At 47.9% G+C, this 19,524-nt stretch overlaps 1 protein-coding gene across 1 annotated transcript in view; it reads right to left on the bottom strand.

Moving 5' to 3' along the window:
- Window positions 1-19,524, bottom strand: part of Ccdc6 (coiled-coil domain containing 6) — a 100,504-nt gene that overhangs the window by 47,180 nt on the left and 33,800 nt on the right. The window contains exon 2 of the mRNA XM_038343043.2: window positions 9,998-10,147. Within this exon, the coding sequence (XP_038198971.1) occupies window positions 9,998-10,147 (150 nt within the window). The remainder of the gene's footprint in view (window positions 1-9,997; window positions 10,148-19,524) is intronic.

The following is a 19,524-nucleotide window of genomic DNA, read 5'->3' as shown; positions in this document are numbered from 1 at the left end:
CCAATTCGCAGCCCCCCCCCCCATACACACACTGCTGCTGCTGGCCCCGTCCTTGCTCAACAGCTCCTTCACATCTCCCTTGTCCTCCATCACATGAATGCAGCCTCTGCCATGGCTGACAAACACCCCCTCGATGAGCCAGGCTAGCTGAGGTCTTACTATTGTTCGTGAGATTACATCAACAATATCCCCAGAACCACTGAGGACCAATGGATCAGGGTCTTCAGCGGATCTGGATCAGCAGCTGTCTTGGTTAGGGTTTCTACCGCTGTGATGAAACGCTATGGCCAAAGAGACTTAGGGAGGAAAGGGTTTACTTAGCTCACACGTCCACATTGCTGTTCATCACTGAAGGAAGTCAGGACAGGAACTCAAGCAGGGCAGGAATCTGGGAGGCAGGACCTGATGCAGAGGCCATGGAGGATTGCTGCTTACTGGGCTTGCTCCATATGGTTTGCTCAGCCTGCTTTCTTTTAGAACCCAGGACCATGAGCCTGGGGATGGTACCACCCACAATGCACTAGGCCTTCGCCCATCAATTACTAATTCAGAAAACGCCCTAGAGGCTTGCCTACAGCCTGATGTTATGGAGCCATTTTCTCAACTGAGGTTCCCTCCTCTCAGATGGCCACGGTTCATGTCAAGCTGACATAAATCTAGCCAGCACAGCAGACAACTCCTGATAGTCCAGTGCCCTCTTCAACACTCAAAAATAACTGCCTACTAACTGCAGATTAATTCCAAAGACATTTGCATCGCGTTCAAGTCCTTCTGCAACCTAGTACAGTCAGCCCCCCGGCTTTGCACCACGCTCAGTACACGTGACAGCATGAGGTTTACCCTAAAGCACAAAGAGATGGGCCTGGGTGAGGGAGTGGCTGTGGAGGCAAATCCTGGGCTAGGGAGATAGCCCAGTGGGAAAAGTACTGCCGTGTAAGCTTGAGGATGCTGTTGGCCCAGCACCCATGTAAAACGTTGGGTTAGGCAACAGCATGCCAATGCCAGAGCTTGGAAGGGGGCGGTGTAAAGAGGATGGACAGGCAGATCTCTGAAGCTCCCTGGCCAACTGAAGAGCTGAATCAGAGAGCTCATGGTTCCGAGAGAAGCCATCTCGAGAAAGAATTAAAGCGGGCTGGGAAGATGGTTCCATGGAGAAGCAATCCCCGGAACCCACGTATAACCACCAGGTGTGAGTGTGTGTCTACAATCTTAGTGCTCCTAAAAAAAGAGGTGCGGCAGAGGCAGGAGAAGTCAGGAAACTCTGGGGCTAGCTAACCTGTACACATAGGAGCTAACAAAGAGACCTTGCCTCGATCGAAGTGCAAGGCACGGACCAACACTTGTACAAACAGACATGCCCACTCACATCACACACTTAAAAAAAAAAGAAAATAAGTAAAGTGGACAGCTTTTTGAGAGAGGGACCTGGGGCCAGGCGGTGGTGGCGCACGCCTTTATCCAAGCACTCGGGAGGCAGAGGCAGGCGGATCTCTGTGAGTTCGAGGCCAGCCTGGTCTACAGTGCGAGTTCGAGGACAGGCTCCAAAGCTACAGAGAGAAACCAGAAACCAAGTCTCAGAAAAACCAAAGAGAGAGGTACCACCAATGTTAGACACCTGGCCTGCATGCACATGTGTACACATGTGCACACTTACCTAAATACCCATACTACACACAGACACAAGGCCCATGTCTTTTCCTCCAAATTATAAAACTTGTGGAGACCACTCAGGTCTAAGGATGAAGGGGACAACATTGAGGGTAACACAGGCCTGCTCCTAGCAGAAAGTGGCTCTACTTCCACCTCATGCCCCTGTCACCTTAGAACTTTGTGTACAGAGCCTGACTCCCACATCCCAAATTAGTTAACACTGGGGGGCTAGCTCATAAAACTTCCACGGTGCCTCCCCACGTGCCTCTCGGCACAATGCGCACCACCCTCCCACTGCAGTGAGCACTGTTAGCACGTGACCCTCTAAAAGTAGGGAATCTGCCTGAGGGCACAGTCATACCCTGGGCACCTTGGGTAACTTGCTGTCATTTATTGGCTTTCACTTGGCATAGGGAACTGTGACCCTGTGCACCACACAGGACAGACGCTTGCCTTCAAAGGCTAGCGGACGGCCAGAAGCCTTGCAGGTGAGGGTTCCAGCCAAGGTCTCCGGTCCCAAACCCTTTGACCTTAGCCTTGACGTAAGCGGCCACCCACACTGGATTGCCCTGAAGGGCAGTGACCGGAACGCTTTACTCCACAGTGTCTCAACAAAGCTCACACGGTGTGGGGATGAACGATGGCACCGGCACTCTGTCTGCCCTAGAATGACCCTCAGGACGAATGAAAACAACTCGGGAGGTACAAAAGACACCATGACGAGGGTACGGCATCCACAACAAGAACAAAGCTGTGGTAGTGTCGAAGTTCAAAATGACATGGCAAGAGGCTGCTAACGGGGCTGCAGAATGCATGCCACTGTCAGGAGCCATCACCCAAACCGACAAATACCCCCTCTTCTGAGGTCCTCACCCCCCGATTCTCACAGTCGTCACCTCCTTGCATCCTCTAATTTCCTTTTCCTCTTTGACTGCCTGTACGTACTTAGACACCAGCTTTGCCTGATTTTGTGTCCTTTTCATCCAGTCTCCTCTGCTAATCGTACTTGCGGTAAGTTAAACCGTGGCTCTTATTTTTATCGCACCGAACGTCCAACTAAATGAGTATGCAATGCTCACCTTTTACTGGTCACAGACACTGCGTTACTTCTAGTTGGTGGTTCTTAGGAGTGAGAGACGAGAAGGGCCTCTTCTCCAGGGGGTGGCGAACACGTGCAGACAGGGTGACCCCGAGGGAACAGTGTGGCTGCTGCATCACACGGAAACAAGATTTCCAGCTTGCTTAGGAAATGCACATCTGTTCCAAAGATGTCACACTTCCGCGGCTCTCTGAGCAGAGCAGGATGACTCGCAAGCACTTTGGCTGGAGTCCTGAACTTTCTCGCTTGTGTCCTGGCCATTTAGCTACCTACCAACAAGAGCAGCTGGGTCAAATTCTGTGCCATTTCTCCTCCCAACTGTCTGTGTCCGTCTCTCTCTCTCAGGACCGCAGTTTCACGCTGGCCATGTGTCACACACACCTTGCCCCACTCTGTGGCTTTCCCTTGTACACGCCTTACACGATCTCCTGTGGTGTCTCTGACCCTCAAGGCACATCTCCTAGCGATGGTGTTGATTCCTATAGAGATAAATCCTAATGGACAATACCTCCAGCCTTACTTATCGGCACTAGCCTGGCTGTCTCCACGGAGCCAGGGCCTCTGTCCAAAGGCCTGTTTTCTCCATCTAGAGTCTAGACGTCTCTCCTGGGCTTCTGATCTTCTGCGTCAACCTACGCCACCAGCTGCTTTCCCACTTTGAAGGATGGGGGCCGCTTTTCCAGCCATAGGCCCACACCTCTAGGCCTCCTGTGTTCCCACTGATGGCTCAAGTTCATCCAGTCAGGTCAACCTGACACAAGACGCACACTTCCAACTAGAAACAGTAATGTCTCCCTCCTTCTCATAAATCCAGCAAGCTTCGGCCGTGGCTTTAACCTCATGATTTTTATTCTCCTTTAACCTTTATTTTCCCTGCTATCGGCTCCATCTCATACTTTTATGTCAAAGCCGGGCCAGAGCAGCTTCTGACCCCATGCATCTTTCCAGAATCAATACTAACTCACTCAAGGACAAACGGCATGTGCAGACACTCATGTGCAGTCTTTCAGAGGAACGTGGCAATGTTGGGATTTTCAATTACTTTTATTTTATGTGTATGAGTGCTTTTGCCGGCATGTGTGTCCGTACACCACATGTGTTCAGTGCCCATAGAGGCCAGAAGAGAGTCGGATCCCTTGGCATGGGAACCAGACAGTTGTAAGTTACAGGATGGTTGCTGGAAATCGAACCCGGGTCTTCTGGAATTGCAGCCAGTGCTCGCAACCACTGAGCATTCTCTCCAGCCACGGAGCAATGTCTTATCCCTGCAGAGCTTTCTCGTCTTCTCTCGCCCTCACACTGAACCCGTTCTACTGAGAGCTGCCACGGATGCTATTTACAGGGGGGATTTGGGTTTATACTTTGGCCACGGGTGGGCCAGTGGCATTTCCAAAGCAGTTTAAACAATCCGGCAGTTCCTTGCAGCTGTTTTGTGAATGGAACTTATTTGCTCCATGAAAGGAAATGGAAACCAGACAGAGATTGAGAGTCCGGTAATTGGGAACGAGAAGCAAGCAAAAAAAAACAAAAAAAAAAAAAAACAAAACAAAACAAAAAAAAAACCTTCCAACTGTTTTGGTAGCTATGATGCAAAAGCAATCTCCCCTGGTCCGTATTATCTCCAAACACCACTGGCCACAAGGACCACAGGTCCAGCCAACCTAATGAAAAACATATATCAAGGTCTCTTCACCTCCCTCACAGAAGGCGAAGCTGCCTTTTGAATGCATACCAAGACATTCTTGACCTCGGCGACCCTGAAATTAACAAAACAGTTTCTTATTATCACTATGTCATGTGATTTTGCTGCCTGCACAAACTGAATGAAATGAGTTACCACCTTTGTGGAAGCATCAGGAAGTGGCCTCAAATCCTAGCTGGCATCTTTGAAAAGGACGGTCTGGGAGTCTCCACTCACTACCAATGCCTAGAGACACACCAGGTGTCTCAGAGGCATAAAGCTTAGGGGGTTCTGGGTAAAGCACATCCGTCTGGTGGTACTGGAAGGAGACACAGCTTCTCCATGAGGGAGAGGGCAAGAGCAAGGTGTCTTTTCTATTGCTGAGACAGAGCACCATGACCAAGGCAACGTTTAGCTGGCCTCACAGTTTCAGAGGCTTAGAGTCTACCATGCTGGAGCGAAGGCTCAGCAGCAGAACAGGTGAGAGCTCACATCTTGACGCACACAAGTAGGAGGCAGAGAGGGAGCTAACTATAAATGGCACAAGTCTCAGAGCTTGTTCCCAATGACATACTTCCTCCAGCAAGGCCACCCCTCCTAATGCTACCTAAACCGGCAGCAACTGTGGATCAAGGACTCAAACATACGCGAGCCTACAGGGGCCACCCACGCCGGCCACCACGGCAGCATGGTGGGCAAACAAGAACAACTGGGCACATTATTTTGCTTCCTTCCCATTTTTATTCCCATGTAAGAGAAGGAAGGATGCTGCTGCCACTTGCACCAGTCTGAAACACTCGCCACCGTCTTCCGAATGACGTTTATCTGAGGCACCGGCTGGCAACCTCCTGGTGACAGAGGCTTTGCCACCGGTTTCACACAAAACTTCTACGTTTCCATAGATGTTAGAAAACTACTGAAATTCCAGAAAGCGCTCTAACCTCAGGGGCCAAGTTAGTAACAAAACTGACACTCAAGAGGCTGGAGAGACGATGGCTCAGCAGTTACAGGTATCCACTGCTCTTTACAGAGGACTTGAGTTCAGTTCCCAGCTCCCACATTGGGCAGCTGCCAATCATCTGTAGCTCTAGCTCGAAGAGGGTCCAATGGCCTTGGTGGGCATTGCACTCGCATGCACAAACACCCCCCCCATACACACACACACACACACACACACACACACACACAATTTAAAAATCGAATTGATTTCTCAGTAGAACAAAAGTATAGTCATTTCCATTCCATCTAAAATGACAACATTTCCCTCTGGGCCAGATCCTACTTCAAATGCAAATCAAAATAAGACCGTGAACCTATTTGTTGTTTCAAAGTAAGCAAATTGAAAACTGGACAAGCTGAGGAATATGGAATATCCAGCATTCCCTATTATCCTCAATTATTCTATGATAAAGCAACAGAGGGTCAGCAAGGAGTGAACGCCACCAGGCATTTGGATTATACTTGTTCTTCATGATGGGAGACAAGTGAGAAACCGTTATCACCCAAGAATAAGGCTGAGTGACCATAGGGGCCTCCATGCTACTCCTGACCATGACAGCGGGGCTCCGAGGGCTGAAGTAAGGGGCAGAGGCGCGGTTTTCAAGAGGCAAAGACATCCAGTTGAGAGAATTTTTAAATCCCATGAAAAGAGTGTCCAGTTACAGAAACAATGCATGTTGCTTGTAAACAGTAAGAGAAGGCAGGCTGACAATGAACATAACCTAGCGGGTGTGGCAGTGCGCGGCTGTATTCCCAGCACTTAAAAGGCTGAAGGCAGAAGAATCGTGAGTTGGGGGACAATCCAGACCTTGCCTCAAAAGGTAATAAATTAAATTAATAACAGACTGTATGCTCGGCCTCCCAGTCCAAGTGCCTGCTAACATGTTGGAGAACCGCTTTTGAGACTTCTAACATGCATGCCGCCTATCGGTCTGAGTCTGCTCGTTCCAAGCATCATATTCATTTCAATGCCACATAATGACGACGCTGCCTTCTCTCTGAGGGGCTGCAGAGCAGCGCCGAACGCTATCCTTCGAAAGCTACTGCTCTTTCAGGTAGCCAGTCCCACAACGTGGGCTCAAAAAGGCATACGCTGCTTCAAATAAAGTTTTCAAAAAACAGAAAAGCAGGCAGCGAGACGAGCTACACGCTGCGTGTCTGACATCATGCAGTTTGCTCTACTGAAGACTCACTTCCCAGACTGATAGTCCAAAGGGCCCTCACCTACAGTTAGATCAACTTGATTTTGCTTTTATATAAGCATCTCAGGAGCAGGTATGGTGCCTTCAGCCCCTGGAGGCAGAAGCAGGCAGAACTCCATTGGGCCTCGGCTAATTGTTCTCAGGAATCTCTTTGAAACGGATACTAAGAAAACATCCAATCCCTACAGAGAAATCACACTGTCCTATAAACTGGATGTCCAGCGTTGTTTGGGTGGAACACGCTAAGCCCTCTCATAAAGAACAGATCAACTCTCCCACGTGTGTTTGTCTGTGGCACCTACAACACAGTCTCTCTTAGCAAGTTTTTAATTTCAAAACAGAAATAAAACACCTGGAAAGCCATATTAAAGGAATTACACAGTTGGAAAAGCCTATTTGCGTCGATTACTCTTAACAATCTTCCAGATGGAGTAAGCTTTTCCACACTGGGTGGTTCAGAGTTTGAGTATCTGACAAAGGACCGGTTGGCTCCATTAAGGAAATGTGTACCAAGGGTCTGGAGGGTGGGGATCAAACACTAGACAGGCCTTTCCTGGAGTTATGGCTCCTCCGACTGGCCAACATTGGAGGCGGGTTCTTGGGCATGTGTGTATGCCTACTGGGTTAGTTGCTGTGATGAACTATCCGGCTCATGGTTTGAGGGTGTATGTCCATCACACCGAAGGGAGTGACGGTGTGTAAAGCTGATCCCGCGGCATCCTCAGGCAGAAAGTTCAGTTCATTCTCTCCTTAGATAGTCTAGGACCCCTGCCCTCAGGGGCGGTGCCACCCCTTCAGGATAGGTCTTCCCTCAGTTAAACCTGTCTGGAAATGCCCTCCCTATAGACCTCCTGGCCGATTCTATACCCTGCCAAGTTTTCAGCTAAGACCAAGCATTACTGCTGCTAGCTGAGAGAATGGGTTTACAGAGCTGTAAAAGGAGCCACACTTGGAGACAGGCCAGAAACGCCCACCTCCAAGTAACACACTACCGACTACCTTCAAGATCCCAAGACCCAGCAGACGATGGTTCAATACGGTTCCTCAGCGAAGAGTTTCAGTTTGAAAACATTCTGGAGATGGAGAGCAGTGAGTGACATTGTCAGATGTTAGTGTACACCCTACCACCGGATTAGACCCTCCAAATAGACTTAACACCATGTTTAAGCAAGTATAAACAACCAACAACCACCTAAAGATCTAAAAGATCTAAAAGCCGAGCCAAGATTCGTGAGGAACTGTCTAAGGAACATGCTAACGAAATCCCTAATACACCCGAGAGTTTAACAGTGTGTTCTGAGACTTGCCTGCTCATCACACTTTATACTGGGTCTCGAGGTGGACACGAGACACAACCACATGAAGTTTCAGACTACATACTACTTTGGGGGGGGTAAGGGGTTCAGTTTAGGGTGTCAAACAGTTCAAACACTATTCGCTTTAGAAAGAAAAACTGGGCGTGTGGATTTAGGTTTCTAATACATACAAATTTAGATTTGAGGAATATGGGAACAGTCACTACAGTTCTCCAGGGAAGAGGTGAATTCTTAAAACACTGGAAGAACACATTTGAAGCCCAAGCCTCGTCTTGGGCCTGATGTGCCACCATCACTGCTTCCCTCTGCGCGTGGCTCTTATATCTTCTCTTTCTTCATATCTTATTTGGAGGGGAGGGACACCGATGTTAACTGGAAAGGCTATGATAGGTGAATGGGAGGCCAATTCTACAAAGAACAAGACCTCTCGCCTTAGAGATGAACGTTTACACAGAAAACAAATCTCACTGGCTAGGTTCTAATTGTTGGGTGAAACGCTTCAGCCAGATACTAACAGCAATGTGAGTTCCGTAAGAAAGGCTTCGTGCACTATGAAAAATGAAGAAAACTGACGGCCCAGCTAAACACGGGAAGAAACACCCTGTGATTGTGCCTGTGTCCCTGCGCTTCTAGAAACAGCACACAGAGTAAGTCATCATCAACTGCTGACAACATGGGCCACGGCGGCAAGTCAAATTAACCTCCTCCCTCTTCTCTCTAAGTCACAATGCAAATGAATAATTTTTTTTAAAAATGTGTACAAAAGCATTCTGCTCTGCACCTCTGCTAATGACCGGCCCTGGCCACTTGCATCAGTCCCTTCCCAACGGCCACTGCTGGAATCCACTTTGGTACAAGCTTCCAGCACCGTCTTCATTCAACAACTAGGAAAGAAAATGCTAGAAAAGGGAGAAAGTTAAAGCTTCTACACACAGAAGCTTCCCAGAGCCGCCTCAAGGTGAGAAGGTGAGAACCCAGCACCATGACGACAAACTTCTAGTGCCTTCTTACAAGGGACCTCGCTGAAACACACTCTTGGTTGTAGTATATGCAACCTGTGTGTGATTCTGGCAAACGGAAGACACAAACCCGTGATGCAACCTGTGTGTGATTCTGGCAAACGGAAGACACAAACCCGTGCTTCCTTCAATGACATCTCAGCGCAGATACAGACGCCCTTCATATGGCCGCCCACCTGCTCACTTTCTATCTTATTCGTAAATTCCTAGGAATTAGATACAAACTATTTCCGCAGAGTGGTGCTTCTCAACCTTCCTCATGCCGCGGCCCTTTAGGGAAGTTCACACTGTGGTGATCCCCACCATAAAATGATCTCCATCACTATTTCATAACTGTATTTCCTACTGTTATGAATCACAGTGCAAATCTCTGTTTTTCAATGGTCTTAGGTGACCTCTGTGAAAGGGTTTTTCTACCCCGAAGGGGGTCGCGACCCACGGGTTAGGAACCACTGCCACAGAGGACTTTTAGTTGTGTTCTGCTAATAACTTATGCGCCTACAAACAAGCAGAGAGGCGACTGAACTCCTAACAGGGACCCAAAAGGCCCTGCTGTGCTTTGCAAGTGGCTTCACTCCATGACTAGCAAGAGCAATCTGTTCCAGTCAGTACCTCAGCTCACCCACTAGAACAGGACCTCACTTCCCCACCACATATGTGAGCGCAGAAGACCCACCTCCGCCTGCGGAGGTGTCTGTGACTCAACGGCAGACTCCACAGCAAAGAAAGGAATCTTCCAGCAGGCGCTGAGCCCCGCATTTCCACAATGCGACCTGGGTACGGCCCTGCTGGTGTTTTGCTGGTGACCACTGGCAGTCCTGAGGAGCCTCATGCGCCTCATCCCGCCTTCCCGAGGTGGGCTCCAGAGTCTGCAGGACCCATACCCCAGCATTCTTAAATCACAGAACCGAGACGACGACCACATTAGCACTTGAGAAATGAAAACACTCTATAAAGCCATTTTTCTAGGAGAAGGAGAGCAAGAGGGAGAGGAAGTGTGTGGGGCAGGGAAGGTCAAAGAGACCGTTTACCTGCATCAGCTTCCGAGAGAGCTCATTGGTGAGAAACTCCTCTTCTTTCTCATAGTTCACGGCGAGGGTTTCTTTCTCCTTCTGCAAGGCCTGGATTTTCTTGAATAACGTGTTACTGATGAATTCTTCTTCCTGCTCAGCCCTCGCTTGCTGTTTAGAAGAATGAGAAGAAGAAAGCAAAAATGTGGTGAGAACACAGAGAATTTCCCAAATGCAACGTAGCTCTTATTTCTAGACCTGCCTATTTTAACACGCGAGAGCTCTGTTCTTAACGGTGAACCTTCACACCCCTACACACAAAGCAGAGGAATTCCGCAGGGGTTCTAGGTACAACTTCCCACTATCTGCATGAACCTTCTTAAAAGTGATAGGTCAAATTATCAAAGGCAAGATTTCAGGAGGTACCCCAAGATCGATACCCAAACACACAGCATCCTTCGTGACAGGACCCAGCCTGCGCAGCACACACCTGATCAGCGCACATTCCCTCAATGCCACCACCTCGAATGAACCGAGGCACACCTGTGTGTTTGTGGGACTGTTACAAAGGGAGGTACTGAGTCCTAAAAAGTAGGTAAGAGGTACTTAAGTGTCTACAGGCCAACCGGAAGACCAGAGAGAGAACTCTCACAGTTTACTTTCTGTCCCTACTAGTAACTCAGGGGTGGAAGGTGGGGTAACTGCCAAAGCACGAATTACTGAGTTGAAAAAACACAGTGGAAACACTTGAGCAAAAGGGGCCAGGCATAATGCAGTGGGTGACAACATTCTTCTGGGGGGGAGGTCACCTCTCATTTCCCCAAAAGCTTTAAAAAACTGCAAAGCAGGGGCTGGAGAGATGGCTCAGAGATTAAGAGCACTGCCTGCTCTTCCAAAGGTCCTGAGTTCAATTCCCAGCAACCACATGGTGGCTCACAACCATCTGTAATGGGGTCTGGTGCCCTCTTCTTACCTACAGGCATACACACAAACAGAATACTGTATACATAATAAATAAATAAATAAATAAATAAGTAGATAAATAAATAAATAAATAAGTAGATAAATAAATAAATAAATCTGCAGAGCATGATCACTCTCGAGGAAAATCCCTTTTAGAAAGAAAGGGACTCAGCTCTATCCAAAGGGGGAAAAAAAGCAACCTCTGATATATTTATTCCACATACATTCCTTGAGCTGTTTTTTCTTTTTTTAATTTTGAGATTTTCATTTTATGTGAATAGGTATTGACCTGCATGGATGTCTGTGCACCATGTGTGCCTATGGCAGCTGGAAAACAGTGTTGGTTCCCTTAGAACTAAAGTTACAGGCGACTGTAAACTACTGTGTAAGTGCTGGAAATCCAACCAAGATCCCCCGGAAGAGCAGCCGTTGTGCTTAACTGCTGAGCCATCTCTCCAGTCTCCTCTTCTATTATTTTAAATAGATACTTTAATTCCACTGTTGGCATTTACAAGCAGAAAGCACAAAGCCAAGTCTAGAGAGAGAGAGAGAGCTGCATAAATCCCATGCCTCTGCTGACACCAGACAGCCAGAAGGACAGGAAAAAGGAGGCCGGTTTGGGTGGCCACTACCTTTATCTTTAAAGGGCAAGGCCATCACCACCTCAAGACCAGCTTCCCCAACAGAGTCCAAGATCCTCAAGGCTTTGGTGTCAGCACACCCCTGGGTTACATTCTCTCAGTAACCCTAGAAAACATCTGCCAAAATACACTTGTGATACTGGGACTGACATCCAGGACTACACAGGACAGCACTGAAGTGTTGAGCCACACAGAGCATACCCACCAGTTATAAAGTTCCTGAAGAGCCAAGGACTCGAGGAGCAGACCTTGATTCCCCCCAGGGTTGGTTCCCTTACCTGCCTCACTTCACAAGCCCTTGGCATGACCTCACCCTCCCTGCTACAGACGAGGAAGTAGGTGAGAACTCAACTTTTGTCTTTTAAAGTCACTATGTACTCTTCTTCCAAATTCAGAAACTTCAAGATCCCCTGCTCACACGATAGGCAAGAATCCCAAGTATTTACATAGCTAGCTCATCTAGATAGCTAACCCCGCAATCCACCTGCAATCTCCCCAAGCTGCTTGCTTTCCTGGTTCTGACCAATCTAGTCCAATTCTGACTAGATGTCATGGAAGAGAAAGACAGAGGGTCTCTGCCCAGCTGGCTGAGCTGATGCTGAGCTTAGATCTCAAAAGGGTCACTTGCCACAAGCCAGCATCCAAGCCACCACTTATACATGATCACACGTTATCTTAAATGAGTGGCAGTTTCACCACAAGTAGTTAAGAGGAGTCTCCACCCAGACTGGGCAGACCACCTCCTCCTTCACATAGGACCTACAGGGACAGTAAGGTTTCCAGCTAGTCCTTCTGACACAGAAGATCAACCTTCAGCCTTCATCTACTTGGTTCCTTCCGTCTCATCATTTGATGTCCAGCTACAGGGATGACAGACTGTAGTTCCCTATAAACAAGAACTTTAAGGGCAGATGAGGGCTCGCAGTTGCCCAAGCCTAGGGAGTTGCTGCTACCGTGTGCCGATTGCTTGCAGAGCTGAGGGGAGCATCTTGGAACTGGGTGGCATGGACAGTTCTGAATATACTAGCAGCCACCAAAACGCATGTTCTAAAAGGGTGACTGTCATCTTTTTTTCATATTATTAAGACTCTGCTAATTAACAAAGCATGTTTTACAGAGCTGTGTTTTTCTACATGGTTCTTCCCAGGCAAAGGAGCACATTTTTAAGTTACTGTGATGGTTCCTTCCCAACTGACACGCCATGGAGGTGGGAAGCCAGGTGAAAAAGATTTACCGTTGAAGAGGAGTTATTTATTTCTTGGCAAAGCACATAGAAAATGCTCCTCTGAAACCCTGAGTGAAAATAACTAACATGTTGACTACTATCTGGAGCTGGACGTCCTGGTGCATACCTGTAATCCCAGTATTTGGGAGGCTGCAGAGGGATCACAATGAGTTCAAAGCCAGCCTGAGCTACACAGCAAGATGTTGTCTCCAAAGCCCAGGCTACCAGAGCTTATGAAAAGCTCCTTCAGCTTCCTGGCAGTTCTAAGTTCTAGCTGGGGACATCTGGTTGGCACAGGTTATGTTAGACATGAGTTCATAGTTGAAGAGAAAGGTAAGATGTATTTGACATGGCCTCAGAGGATAATGTTCTGAGAAAAATCTGACATGGCATCCAGCGTCCTACTGGTATCCTGACGGTATGGGTAAACCTGATCATGACAGAAGGCACACATCACAGAAAAGCATCCTACGTCCATTCAATCCTCCAGCAGGCTTTGCCCACGGTGTGGAGCATAATCTCAACTTTGCATCCCAATCTTAAAAAACAGGCCCTCCGATCGAATCTGTACAGAGTCATTGTTGTAGGCATTCCCTAGAGGAGGTCAGGACAAAGCAAGCCGGGGCACTAGCCCAGAGACACCATCAGGTTGACAGAGGGAGATAAAGCAAGTTCCTTGTGAAATCTCATCCTCGGGTTACACCAGTTATCTTCCCATTTATCTGAAATATTTGAAAATCTCAGTACCCCTAAGCACGACTCAGTTCAAAACTAAAGCCTGCATCTCAAAGCTCAAAGCTGAACAAACAAATCCAGGTTTATCTCTCTCTCTGTGAAGTCTCAAACCAAAATGTAAGCAAGCACATCGGGAACGCAGGCAAGAAGAATGTCTTCATTGTTCTGTGTGTCTGCAGAACTGAAGATGAGGAAAAACACACCGTTCTGTCTTCCTATCCAGTACGAATCGAGTCGCTTCGCAATGAGGACATCTGAGTCATGGACAAGTGTCTACACAACACGCTGGTCTCTGCCACCAGTGAGCTCTCAGCGTCTACCGAGTTGAAAATGGACCCTACCCTCACCGTTATCCTTTTCCTAGCCTACCAAATAGAATTTCCAATACACTAGAAAGTGAATATAACCAAAGGGAGAGCTGGATCAACTCCTCCGGAATAGCAAGCATGGAGCGACCCTTAGATGGGCTCTTCTCAGTCACCATCACTTCGGCAGAGATCTGACGGCGGCGCCTACGGTGGCGGCATTCTGGAGAGTTCCAGAACTATCTATTAGAGCATTCACTGCTGCTAAGGACATCCAGGGGCCTGAGCGAACCAGAACCACTCAGGTGGATGTAACACCTGTGGGGCCCAACAAAAGGCAGGCCGTGTTCCCAAAGCACGAAAGTACAGGCACACAGGCATGCGCTTGACCACAGCTTCAGGAAATGGCTCTAGCCAGGGCAAAAAGAGACGACCAACAGGACTCAGTGCAGTGACTTAAGGTATTACCTTGACATTGGCTAGTGATCTGTCTTAGTTACCAAGAATCACGAACTGCGACTGCTTAGGAATCCAGACAGGATCCTTTTACTACTGCAATCATTTAAATTAAGGCTATACTTGTATATATTACTTTAATTATTTAAAAAAAATAATTATTCTGGGACTGGATAGATGCTCGGCGGTTAAGAGCACTGGCTGCTCTTTCAGAGAACCCGGGTTTCAGAGACTCGCAGAACTCACAGCTGGCTTACAATCCCATGTGTACTCCACCTCCAGGGTGCCCAATGCCTTGACACCCACACACCCAGATACAAAATAATAACAAGCATTCCAATTGCTATCCCGTTGTCTAGTCATTAGTGACCTAAATTTGACCCTTTGGGGGGCACCTGTGCCTTCTCAGACACATACAGGTCAGAGGAAGACTTTGTGGGAGTCCACCATGTGGGTTCCAGGGATCAAATTCAGACTGTCCGTCTTGGCAGTGCACTCCCTTGTTCCCTGAGTCACCTCGACATCCCCAGATCTAAATTCTAAAAAGTTTAAAAGTCTTGCTCAGCAGTTGGGGAGCTGGGGGAGGGACAGAGTTTGAGGCAAAACTGGGCTATATGGTCAGTTCTAGGCTATCCTGGGCTACAGAGTCTAACTTTGTCTCAAAATAATAATAATACCAAAAATTAGTTTGAATGGCATCCTGATGGCATATTGTTAGGGCAGCAAGAACCACCCAACACACTGCCAGACAACTGGGTAAAACCCCATTCTTTCTAAACTGTCATTTTGTGAGGTAGTTTGCACTTAATGACTGCCCCAGCACATGCTCAGAATTTAACAGGATCCCTCGAGACTGACAGCTGGTGGGTCTTACCGGATTAGTTTACACACTGGCTAAACCAATAGGTTTACCAATACAAACCACTTTCCCGCAGAAATCTGTTTAAGGAAGGTGGCAGTGAAACCAAACACAAACCAGATGTCCCACCGTCCCAATGTAAAGCTCAACACCCGAGGACGGCAATTCCTCACCCAGCTGTACCAGTTGACGCATGCTCCCTCCCCATTCTACACACTAGTCCACAGCACTTACTGATACACACACACACACACACAGAGAGAGAGAGAGAGAGAGAGAGAGAGAGAGAGAGAGAGAGAGAGAGAGAGAGAGAGAGAGAGAGAGAGAGAGAGAGACCGACTGACTTGCAGACTCTTCATGAGCAGTGGCTACAGTACCACCAAGCTCAGACTCTATCCCAAACCATGGTTATAAGACTGTAGTTTGCTTTCTAGATAACAAGAACTCATCTGAGATCTTGAGGCTAAAAGGAACCTAAGAGTTACCAAGTTTTATCAGTCTGTGGTGCCTGTCAAGTAAGCTGTAGAGAAGTTAGAGGCCCCCCCCACCCCCACAGGCAGCCTGCAGACAAAACAGGCACATATTCTTCTATGCTCAGGCTACTGTGTGTGAGAAGAACCCAGGTACTACGTTTGTTTGTTTTTGTTTTTCGAGGCAGGGTTTCCCTGTAGCTTTGGAGCCTGTCCTGGTATTCACTCTATAGACCAGGTTGGCCTCGAATTCACTAATATCTACCTGCCTCTGCCTCCCAAGTGCTGGGAATAGAGGGGTGCACCACCAGGGCCCGGCCGAACCCAAGTACTCCCACAGATACATCTCACGCTACCATATGAATCCGACACCTAAATCCATGTGAGAAACCCTTGCTTATTTGTGTGGGTACATCACAAGTCTATGAATTGGGCTGACCTAACAGGTCAGTGACAGACAGACCACACGGGGAGGGAGGTTCATATTCAAGATGAAAGAAGCAGGCTACCTGCTACATGAGACAGGTATGTGGTGGCCACCTCTGTGTGGCCCCAGTGGGGTCTTGACTCCTTCAAGGCATTGTCTTCTCCCTTATGAAATAAATATGTCACCTCCCTCTGAGGTGCTGAGAAGACACACTGCAATTAATTCGGTTGGGCTGGGGAGATGGCTCAACTGGTCAAACACTTGTCATATAAACTTGAGGACTGGGGTCTGGGAGCCTGGCACTCACATAAAAAGTTGACTACACTGTTATCTTTTGGAGTCTGAGACAAAAAGATTTTTGGTTCCTGCCTGCCAGTCTCACCAATCGACGAGATTCATATTCAGAGAGGGACTCTGTCTTTGGGGGGAGGGTGGATCTGGGCTTGGTGGCACAGGGTCACTTTAAACACAGAACTCAAGAGGAAGAGGCAGGTGGATCTTTGAGTTGGAGGCCAAACAGGCCTGTATTGCAAGTTCTTGGCCAGCTATGGTGGCACAGTGAGACCCCCATCTTAATAGGCAGACAACCAACAAATAAGGCGGGCCATGATTAAGAAAGACACCTGACACCCGGCCTTCATACCATGTGCACAAGTGAGTGTGAGCACACATACACACGCACATTTCAAGTATCGAGCTCACCACAGTATCTCCGTTTCCATACAAAACTCACACGCAAGCGTTCACAGAAGCATCCTTCAGAAGGACCATTCGTGAAGGCCAAGAAGTAGAAACTACCTAAGTGCCCATCTACAGAATGGCATCGCATCTCCAAGAATGAGGTCAGGATCCATATTACCACAAGGCAAACCTGGAAAATACTATACCAACTAAAGTAGTCAGTCATAAAAAGTCACCTGCTCTAGGATGCCACATCAAAAAACAAGCAAATCCACAGAGACAGAACAGTAACAGCTGACTCCAGCAAAGTGCAGAGAATGAGCACTAAGAGGGTGGCACCCTCTTTGGGGTGAAGAAAGAAGTATCGTTTAACTGGGTGAGCATGGTGGCACAGACTGTGCACAAGCTCTACACACCCCAGTAACTGACATTGGAGTGGAGGGCATTCTCTGCTTTCCTGATGCCCAAGACCTTGAGCTTGACCTGAAGGGCCACCCCCATGGCCTGGGCAATGAACCACCCGGGGGACGAGCCGGTATCTCTCTCCTGCCAAGACACATACGAGACTTGAGGCAGAGTTTTAGTATCAGAGGAGGAAAGGGGCAGATATACGGGAAAGGCGCTGTCTCCACGCACGGAAGGAACCACCCTCAGCCTCAGAAGAACTGAGAACCACCCTCGGCCTCCACCGGGTGCCCAGCCACGAGAAGCAACCGATCATCCTACAGACACTGTAGGTTAGATACACAAAGACCCCCAAAGCTTAGAAGATGGACCGTGAGGATAGGGTAACAGAAGCCCTCAGCTGAACGAAATCTACAGCCTGCAGGTCAAGGAAAGAAAGAATCCCAGCAAACCCCCGGCAGCTGGCCTAGCTGCTGAGTAGACAGACTCAGCTGAAACTGGATGCCCAAATGGAGGAGGTGGTGGTGTGGTATGAACGGCACTGACTTTGGGTTGTGCACAATGTTCACCATTCACTCAGGAATGGCAGAAATCAGAAAAATGCAAGCAAACACACACAAATCAAGTTGTAAAATTTAATCAATAGAAAATAGCTAGATGTGATCTTCCAGGGATGGGAAATGGGGAGGGGGGGGCGCGCCTTACAGTAGCAAGGACAGAATGCTAAAGGACCTAGCAGAAGAGGGAAGTAAAGGCTGGAGCAGACAGAAGGAAACTAGAATCCAGAGGGAACACTAGGGACAATGTCCCAAAATCAGAATCAAGGAGCTTTCTCCCCTACCCCATGAGGTGTGACTGGGGACAGGAAACTTAACAACACCCCCAAGGCATGGGTGCCCATCCAGCTTCTAGGGCAAGGCAGACTTTATTATCATTAAAAAGAAACTTTCCAAAGGGAAAATGGTCACAGCAGGCTCCACTGCCTAGAAGCTGAATGACCAAGGCTTCAAACAGTCACTCTCATCCCCACACAGAATTAAGAAAGTACAAAAAACAAAAAACAAAAACAAAACAAAACAAAAAAACAAAAACACTACCTGTACACTCACTCTGGACTGATAAAAATTAAGATGTCAGACAAAAAAAAAATCAAACTTTGACAAGAACGAAGACCCATGGGAATTCTCCATGCAATACAGCTGGCAGTGTGAAATGGACCAGGCGTCCCGAAAAACTAAATATTGCTATTCTTTTCAGGGTACCAATTCCACTCCAGATATCTGCCTGGAAAATCTTGCCCTGTGCATCGAGATGATTTCTTTGTGTGCATAAAACACCATGAGCACCTCCAATACCTCATCAGACCAGAAAGAGAAGATTCAAAGGAGAGCAATGAAGTCCACAGAAACAGCTAACTACAGCATGGACCAATCTAAGAAATAGTACTGCATCAACAAAAGCTACAGGAGAAATGCACCCTTCTTCAATAAAGCTAAACCAAGCCACAGAACGCACGATGAACTGGCGTAGTGAGGGGGCTAGAGGGACCAACCAGCAGTCAAGAGGACTTGATTGTCGCAGAGGGCCTGAGTCTGTCTGGTGCCTGGTAGCTAGGTCGGGCAGCTCCCACCAGCCTCTCTCCAGCTCTGAGGGCTCCGAAGCCCTCTTCTGTCCGCTCCAGGCACTGTGAGCATGTGCGCGCATGCACTCACACACGCTTAAAGAAACAAAGATAGATTTTTAAAAGTTACCGGTTTAGGTATGCCCTTGAGAAATAAGGATTAGGGGTAAGACATGGAACATTTCACGGGTGCTTCCAGGTCTGAGGGAACCATCCTGGCCTGTGGACCAGAGCCAGACAGTTCTTCTTGTGCTTTGAAACTTGCACGTCTTATGGTTCGTTTATTTTGCCTGAATAAATTACAACATAATAAAAACGTTAGCCAAAAGTTATATAGCCGTGGTGGAGAAGCATTTCCCCTTGGTAGTGAGACATATTGTCGGGCTAATCCCCCACGGACGTGTCAACAGAGTACCCTGGTCTGGGCAATGACGTCAATCAAGACCCCTTTCCCAGGTGATTCTAAACTGTATCAAATGACAGTGAAGGCTAACTAGGACAACACTTAAAAAGTAATCACTGAGCCGTACACATTTAATACACAAATTTTCATTTCATTCACACAAAAGAGTAAATAGCTCATATAACATGCACGACTATAAAGCATGCAGAGTCGGACTCTTAAAAACCGAAATGCCTCTAAGAAACAAGTGGGTTGTTTCTGTGGCTCTGGGAAGGAAGGACTTGAAATCCTGATCCTCCTGCCTCAGCTTCCCCAGTACTGGGATTACAGGTGTGCATCGCCACGTTCAGCCTATGC

Source organism: Arvicola amphibius, chromosome 9 (assembly GCF_903992535.2).
Source record: "Arvicola amphibius chromosome 9, mArvAmp1.2, whole genome shotgun sequence".
NCBI lineage: Eukaryota > Metazoa > Chordata > Mammalia > Rodentia > Cricetidae > Arvicola > Arvicola amphibius.
This window is presented reverse-complemented; position numbering and strand designations above follow the sequence as displayed.